Source organism: Diadema setosum, chromosome 15 (assembly GCF_964275005.1).
Source record: "Diadema setosum chromosome 15, eeDiaSeto1, whole genome shotgun sequence".
NCBI lineage: Eukaryota > Metazoa > Echinodermata > Echinoidea > Diadematoida > Diadematidae > Diadema > Diadema setosum.
Window position 1 is genome coordinate 32781544 of NC_092699.1, and position 9015 is coordinate 32790558.

General features: G+C 40.3%; 1 protein-coding gene across 1 annotated transcript; it reads left to right on the forward strand.

Moving 5' to 3' along the window:
• Positions 1-2724: 2724 nt before the first annotated feature.
• LOC140239252 (uncharacterized) lies at positions 2725-8007 on the forward strand. The gene is made up of 6 exons (XM_072319129.1): positions 2725-2944; positions 4195-4424; positions 4856-5153; positions 5507-5541; positions 6499-6579; positions 7380-8007. The coding sequence occupies exons 1-6, from the start codon at positions 2744-2746 to the stop codon at positions 7591-7593; spliced, it is 1059 nt and encodes a 352-aa protein (XP_072175230.1). The 5' UTR covers positions 2725-2743; the 3' UTR covers positions 7594-8007.
• Positions 8008-9015: the final 1008 nt, after the last annotated feature.

Consider the following 9015-nt stretch of genomic DNA (forward strand, 5'->3'; position numbering starts at 1 on the left):
GAATTAAGATAATATCGCGTTGAGTGTAGCTATAAATACTGTAGTCTATACAGATCACACTGCTACATCACCTCGATCATCACGATTGTCACCACGATGCCTTGGGGAGGGGCTGTGTTGGGGCAATCTGAGAACGCAAAGTCTGGCTGCAGTATCCGAGCGAGGGGAATATTTTGAAAATTGTCAGTTTTTTTTTTCCAAAATTTTTGAACAACTTAGCAAATCTAAAAAATTTCAAGAATACTACTGAAGCAGAAAAATAAATCGAGGAGGGACACCCCGAAGGAAAATGGAGGGGAGTGACATATAGGGCTCACACGGGTATAAATTCCCCATAGAGACGTGTGTTAAAATTCAAATTTCAAAAAAATTCTGTAAAATAGCTGGGAGAAATGAGGCGTTTCATCTTCACTAACCTGGATAAGTGAGATATACCCTTTCATCCATCAAATTTCCAGGTTGGATTCTACGAGTCAAATTCTGTCCAAGGGTCCGCAAAGCCAGACTACGAGGTCTTGTCACTCAAAAAATCACCTATTTTCCGTACACGTACCCAATGAAATATAGTCCCCTCAAATTCCATCAGAAAAGCTTTCATCTTCCAGCCAAAATGCAGTTTGTAGAGGAATTCATACTCAATATCTACAGCTATTCAGTTTTTGGCCAAACTACATCATTGATTTTTAATTGATTTTTTGTCTTCATTTATTTTGGTATCTTTGGTACGAATTTGTGAAGGGGTCTGGGACAGTCCATTTTATTTACAGATGTGATGCTTTATCGTTCCTCTGTGAGGTATACTCCTTGTGTGCTGTGCATGTTCCACGGAATAGAGTAGTAGACTGGTAGATAAACAAACAAAGCCACGTGGACCCCACTCATAGTTCACATGTCACAGCGATCGCGTCGTAAATCGACCCTTTGCCTTGAAACGAATCCCTACACCAAGACACACCGTCCCGATCTGCAAATAAAAATTCATCCCTGAACCTCATAATCGTTTTACTTTTACGACTAATAGAGGTCTAGTGGTCGTAGTACGTTAGAAGCAGTACCTCATGAATGTTGGGTGTTTTTTTTAATCTCTCTCTCACTGTTAATTTCTAGAGTTGTATCTTGGTTAATCTACATTTTTGTTTATATTTTGCTCAATAAACTTTCATAATTCATGTTTTGGGGGTCTAGAAATAAAGACTATCAGTCACCACTTTGCACGTGATAGACACGAGCAGTTCAACTGATCGGCTGTCCATTCATGATTACGAAATAGCGTCCTTTTCACCTTGGCCCTTATACAACTAGTCTGTGCTTCAGACTATCAATTTATTGTTCTTCAATAGCCTTAAATACTACGTATCATGGAGCTAGGGGATGTGGATATTATAGGGTTGTGCATAGTTTTGCCAGTCCTAACCATGTCGATCATTACAACTGAAGACGTTCGCGAATTTCCTTGCAAATAATGGGGCAGGCACTATCTTGTCTTTTAATCAATTTTTGTTTCATCTGAACTTATCAAATACAGGGAATAGCCTTTATTAATGTCCGTTAGTGATATCACTCATCATTGACGATACATAATGCTATAGGCCAGCGAATGTAGATTCAAACTGCCATTGCGCATGCTTGTCATATTATTACTGTAATTGCATAAAGAAACATTACACCCACTCACATTGACTGTAAAACCACTTAGGAGATAGTATATTTTAGATCAAACATTACTTCCTTACGTGAGTGGCTGAAAAGAGCTTCACGTGATTATAGGTATTTTCAGTTTTGTCAGAAAGTTGGTATGTTTGACACTCTATAATGATAGTACTAGTACTATTTGCAAAATGACGTCACTTCTATGACATTTTGCAAATAGTAGCCTACTCAGTATACTATATTCAAAATGACGTCACAAAGTAATTCTGAATGGATTATATAGCTTTGTACCTGTCACTGTGAAATGTAACATTTTTTAGCAAACATTATTGTGACATCACAAAGCAATTTTTGCCATCGCGTACACTGCGCGTACTGTCACTTTGTGAAGTACGGTAACAATTTTCTAACAAAACAATTGTGACACCACAAGGCAATTTTGACATTTCACGCGAGCTCCTACCATCACTCTCCTGTGAGATGTATAATTTCTAACAAAACAATTGTGATGTCACAAAGAGCAATTCTGACATTTGATTTGCTCAGCTCTAAAGATATAGACATCACAAAGCACTTCTGACATCGTGTGCTACTTCTTATGGTCAACGTAGGATCCCTTCACAACATCACCTCCACCACATGACTTCTCGCTTTGCATTTCCCCCAATTTCGCCTTTTTTTTAATTTTTTGATCCAAAACATATAAAACATAATTTGCCTGATTTCGAGCTTCTTGTTCAAACTATAGGCCTCGGTGCCTCCAAAAGAGCTGATCACTTTGGAGCTGCGCCCTTCAGCGAATACAAATAGTAGTTCTTTTGGTGTCACCTCTGCCAAGTTACAACCAGAAACTCTCCATGCAGATCCCCTGTATACCAGGCGAGCTCGTCAAGGACCCCTTGGTAAAACTAACTGGTATAGACTTCTAGTGGTATTTGCTGCTACAATTGCACTTGTATTTGACAAGCAACACATACTCTTTCTTTTTACTCTGTATTGAAATGTTTACCTTATGTCCTTTAATCTTCCTTTTCATCGCTGTGTTAAACATGACAGACTTTCCAAAATGGTGGCTGAAGCTGACGAGTGTACAATGGCAAATGGTGGGGATTTGAGGAGCTACACGATGAAAGAGCACGACGTCGACCTGGTGACCGACTTCGACAAGTGGGCGATTTCGCCGCGAGGCAACGCCTCTCCGGATACCACGGCAAGCGATCACCACCTCGTCGAAATACCGAAAGATTGCTCGGCCACAAACGAGGAGGAAGACACGACGGACCTTCTCGATAAGGTTGGTTGGACTGAGTGAACCTCGTTGTCATGGAGACAGGGTGCCCATCAGGTGGTGTTGGTGGTTTTGGTGGTGGTGGTGGTGGTGTGCGTGTGTGGGGGTGGGGGTGGGGGAAGCGGAAAAGAGAGAGAAAGGAAACAAACATAAACAAACAAACAAACAACAAACCTTCCGGGGTCCGCGTAGATTCGTGTCGAGCGCTTTTGGAGTTCAAAAGCCACATTTTTTAAAACTATTTTATGTAATAATTATAAAGCTTTACGTAACCGTTTACAGTGTCGTCTTGGTCCAGTTGCTGAAAATGACGTAGAAATCAGTAAGACCGCGGGCACGCTGTAAATTTGCGTTAGATTTTGGTTACACGTACGGTATACCATTTTAAGTTGTAAATGATGCTTCTTACGCACATGCACCGTCGCAATCCATCACATTTCTGTGCCCAACAAATAGTTTCGGGCTGATGATAGGTTATGAACAGAAACGGTAATTTTAGTTGTCACTATTGCGTATATATTAAGAGGAGTGACGAGTATTCGAACAGAATTACGACTATATAGGAAAAATTCGGTATGTATGTGGTTTGGAATGAGACCCCGAAGGCATGAAAAATCATAAAATGAGGTTGTGAAATCCTTTTCTATAGGTGCCATTTTTTGTGTCACGAGACCGCTTTGCAATGTCTCGAAAAACAATAACAAAAAATAATAACAATGATGAATTAATTAATGTACGGCAAATTCCCCCCCCCCCAAAAAAAAAAAAATGTTCTCAAGACATCCCGCTAAAATGATTTTGACATGAAAGCTCAATTTCGCTAGGTTTCATCTGGATAGCGTTGTATGCAAGGTTAAAGTCCTTCTTTAAAGGGGATTGCTAGTAACCGATCAGTGGGAATCAGTGGGAATGCTGAGGGATGATTGTTCCAATCCTTGTGGGATTCATTTAAGAGTACATTACATATCTACTGTTGTGTGAAAATTATTTGCTTCAGAACGGTCTCATATTCAAGTAATGTGCAGATTAATGCCCCGTCACTGACCCCGCACGCTAACCCGGAAACATTAAACTGCACATTACTTGAATATGAGACCATTCTGAAGCAAATAATTTTCACGCAACAATAATGTACTCTTAAATGAATCCCACAAGGATTGGAACAATCACCCTCCAGCATTCCCACTGATTCCCACTGATCAGTTACTAGCCATCCCCTTTAATTATTTCATATACATGTAACTGTGTACTTGCAGCTAAATAATGCCAACATACCGGAAAAGGCAACCTACGTGCTGTCAGTCATGACCGTTGTGCTCGTGACGTGGACGATGACGTCACAACCATGGCTCCTCCCTTACCTCTACACCGGTTACTTCGTACTCTTGCTTCCCATTCGCGTCTGGAAGTTTGCCAAACTGAAATGGATCTGTTTCCTCTGTGATTGGTGCTACCACGCGAACGTCGTTCTGCTAATGTTTCTCTGGTACGTACACTCTACACAGTGCTCGGTATAATGTGTTTGTCTATGTATTTGTGTAATGTGTTTGTCTATGTATTTGTGTAAGGTGTTTGTGTATGTGTATGTGTGTGGTGTCAATGTGTGTGTTGTTATTTTTTTCCTTGTCTTTTCCGCATTGATCTGTTAAACCTAACTCTACTGCCCTCTATCGACGTCTTTACCACGAGGATTTAACTTTTGTTTTTGTTTGCGTGTTTTTTTTTTGTTTTGTTTTTAGATCCATGCCACTACCACTACGATATCGAATATCAGAGCTCGAGCGATACCATATCTGTAGAACGAGATAGACACGTGTTCTTTGGAATTTAATTTAATTTGATTAGATTTAATTGAAAAAAAAAACACGCCACCATGGTAGATATAACTAGCGAATTCTGTCTGTCTCTTTGTCACAGGGCCGCGCCTTCCAACTCCACATACCTCACAATCGTCTTCGCGCTTTCTAACGGCCCCGTGGCCTGGTCCGTGGTCCTGTTCCGAAATTGCCTTGTTCCCCACAGCATCGATCGTATGACCAATTTCTTCATCCATATGCTGCCCCCGCTGGTCACCCACACCATCCGATGGCAGACCGAGGAGGCTTCGACCGGCTGGTATCGCGATTTCGGCGTCCCGTCGCTGGTCGATCTCCCCTTTGAATGGGAGTGCGTATGGCTCATCCTGGTGCCCATTGCCATCTACATGCTGCACGCGGTGAGTTCAGCCGTGCTTTCTTTTTCCCCTCCCCGAGAACACGGTCGCGTACAGACACAGCAAGACGCATGAAGATGATGATACAAATGAACTAAGTATTGCATACATGAACTTACGTTTGCAGATGTTCGGATGTTAGCGGTGTATTTTCTAATTTGGAATCCACGTAATGCATGCAGGACAACTCTTATTTTAACATTTTATGCTTACCAGGCACTGATTTCTATATGTCATGTTTGCGGATGCCCTGATGTCTACTCCATTTCTGTCTCTCTGTTACACGCACTTTGTCTCATACACACACACACACACACACAAACACACTTACACTTTCTCTTTTATTTCTCTCACAGGTGCTGTACTTGGCGGTGTTCGTCTGTTATATAGGGTGAGTTCCTCATTATCATTAACTTTGATCTGCTCTGATTTAAACTACACGCGGTTGTGACTGATAGAGGCAATACAACTACGCAACAGACCTATAGTCCCCGCCATACAAAGTTCAATTGGTATTTTCCCCATATCGTACAAAACACATCAGTGAAGTTTGAGGAAAATCTGTCAATCCATTAAAAAAGGAATGAGTTTTTGAAGCTTTGGTGCCGCAATCGCTAGAAAAGAAGGCTTCAACAATTCGTGACCTCATCGTAGTGAAACGATGTAAGGAAAAGCATTAAGAGATTTCCACATATATGTTTCCTTTTCTATAATGAAAGAGCACTTGATCTACACTTCTTTCAGAAGACAGGAGGAGTAATATTACTTGTGACATATGCCAGTAACAAGTCGAGAGAACGCGCACCTTTCATTTTAAAAAAATAGTTAATTTTGGATATATAAATTGTATGCAGTAGAATTCAGAGCTTTCCATTCCTTGAGGACTCGACGATAAATTCTATAGTTACACCCTCGAACATGAGACAGTGTGGTGATTTATATATATTTTTTTTATATACCACCCTGATCTTACTGCCACCTGTTTCTTATGTGAAGAATAATACTCAGAATTGGAACAACGCATTGCCTGCCACACAAGTTTACTGATGGATATCAGACACTAAATGTTATTCATGGTAAAATCAGGAAGATCTGAAGCGTTATCCAAATGGTGGAGACATGTCATTTCTACTATCATTGTCAAGGAAAACTCATCTAACAACCACTGGTTATAACAGAGCAATCGGTCTGAACTTTGAATGGAGTGTCGTCACGTTCGAGTAATAAAAGTATTTTCCCTTGATTACTCTTTAATCCCCCCATACACGTCATCATGTGAACAAGTTCGGTAACATTGGCATTGACATTGATCTCCTTTTTTCCGACCTTGTTCCCCATACACATACAGTGCGAAGTACCCAAACAATTACTCCTATCTTGTCAACGATAGCGCTGGATGCATATCGAAAACAGTGAAGAAGGGTGGAAAGTAAGTAGAGTACGCCTGTATTAGTGCAGTGTGTGTGTGTGTGTGTGTGTGTATGTATGTATGTGTGTGTTTTGTAATTATGTTTTAAGGTCAGGATCATATAATAATTGTTTTTCCGTGCATGCAATGCTTCTGAAGTTATTATTCAATGAATACAGTGGACCCTCGTTCTTACGAAGTCCTCGGGACCGGCAGTTTTGTTTGTTTGTTTGTTTGTTTTTTTCGTTATACAGTGTATCGAATTTCCGTTATAACCGAACAAATAAACAATTAAAAACAAAAACAAACAAAGAGCGGATAAGTTTGTGACCTGGATTTTCTTTTCGTTGTAACCGGAATTTCGTTATAACCGTGTTCGTTATAACGGGAGTGCACTGTACCTATTTTCTTTACAAAGGTGCAAGGCTGGAAGTGAAGCAGAATGTGACTGCAATGGAAAAAAGAATGCAACGTCGTCATGAAAAAAAAATCGACTACAATGTATCTATAGAAACGTTGTGTTCCAGAGAAAAAGAGGATTGTACCTACTCGAACCAAATTTATATTTAGTGCATGCAGTATTTTAGATATTTCTGGGTGATCCTTTCAGAGGAAGAGAGGATGAAGAGAGAAAGATACACACAAAAAAAAAAGAGAGGAGAGAAGTGGAAGATATCACATTGAATTGATACTAAGTATGTCTTCTATATTTCAAGAAGCGTGGTTTTGTGTTCACAAGAAAGTAAAATATTATTTCTATCACACACGAATTGCAATATTGATGCCTTTATGGTATTACTACCTGTCCAATTCTCTTTCAGATGTGAATATCTGGTGTTCACCGCCTTGCAGCTGTCTTACGCCTTTGTCACGATATCGATAACGTGGCTCTTCTTTCACTACCGGGTCGCGCACGTCGTCTTTCTATTGTTCTTGTTCACCATTGCCACGTACAACGGGTCTACATTCTACCTCGATCTGTACCCCAAGAAGAAACTCCAAGCCGACCCATACAGGCTGTGCACCAAGTCGTAGAACACAGCCTGTTTATAGAGAGAAGTTTCTTCTTGCGGACTGCTCTTCCAAAACAATATCTATTTTCTACTGGAGCTTGACACTTGGTGCGAAATTATAATAATGAAATAAGGGGTACAATACCTTGTGTGCTACCAATGTTTCATAGCTCCTACCTGGGTGCGTTCCTCCATTAAAACGTTTGAACTTTGTTCGGAGTACAATTCAGTACATCCATTAAAACGTTTGAACTTTGTTCAGAGTACATTGTAACAATGGTGAATGCACATCGCACCGTTTATGCTGTGTTAATGGCTTCGTGATTGTGTCTGCAATGCATCTGTACCCTGTTACATGTACTAGTGTGATGTGAGATGGATAACCAATAACCCGTGCAATCGAAATGTAATGCTGGCGTAAATACATGCAATGTAATGCGATAGTCCGTGGCTTGAAGTGCTTGTAAGTGCCTCAGCCTTCGACGATGTAAAGGATAATATGCTGTGTTTTACAGTAAACAACGCTTATAGATTGCACCTATAGGATTCAGGGTTGTAGGAAGTCTTATTGGAGCTGATTGCTGATCCTATATTCGAAAGAGAGAAATTTCGTATATTTTCTTTCAGTATTCTTTTACCTTTTTGATGAATTAATAAATGATCTTGAGTCTTCCCTTCAATGTGTACTTCCAAAGTCGCTGCAGTCATAAGCACATAAAAAACTACTATATTACAATCTAACAAAAGCAAACACTACAAAGTAAAACGGACACACAGAAACTTCTCTCCTCCCAAACACGCCTTGGAAAACTGGAAATTAAGAATAGCTGTGACGTGCGTGACCAGTATAAGATAATGGGTCCCTTGTGATTAATAATTTAAAATGTTTTCTCCTTATCTTGTCCATCACTCACGTGGCAGTGGTAAGAGCCGATAGTGTGACCTTCACGTGCTGTTTAGTACGTGTACTAAAAAAATAGCTTCTCGAACTGTTCGCAGCTGATTATCTGTTTATGCTGCGCTTTAATTGTGAATTGACGGGGTGATATGCTGCCGTATAGTCTTCGGCTTTTTCTTCTGATCTGATCAATATGTGCTGTAGTTACATTATGTTCCTTCATTACCGCATCTTTATTTACTTGCTGATACATGTATGGCACGTACCATTAGTGTCTAAAGTCTGTGATAAGGGCACAAGAAATACCCAATTCTCTTGCTCTTGGCAATGAGTTAAGTTCAGTGCCCCCCCCCCCCCCCCCCAAAAAAAAAAAAAGTTCGTCTGATCATGCCTCCAGTTGACGCCGTGTACAAACACTGCAAAATCTTTCGATAATACGTTTTGTCGAATACTTTAGAAGATGTATGTGTATGATTATGTGTAGGCATCGGATGATGTTTCCTAATCTACAGTGTATTATACCAATCTAACAGTCTTATCACCCCT

Excerpts from the sequence above, each read along its gene's own strand:
- LOC140239252 (XM_072319129.1), top strand. The coding sequence starts at position 2,744 with ATGGCAAATGGTGGGGATTTGAGGAGCTACACGATGAAAGAGCACGAC. Across the intron at positions 5,542-6,498 it reads GTGTTCGTCTGTTATATAGG|TGCGAAGTACCCAAACAATT; the intron begins GTGAGTTCCTCA and ends ATACACATACAG. Across the intron at positions 6,580-7,379 it reads ACAGTGAAGAAGGGTGGAAA|ATGTGAATATCTGGTGTTCA; the intron begins GTAAGTAGAGTA and ends ATTCTCTTTCAG.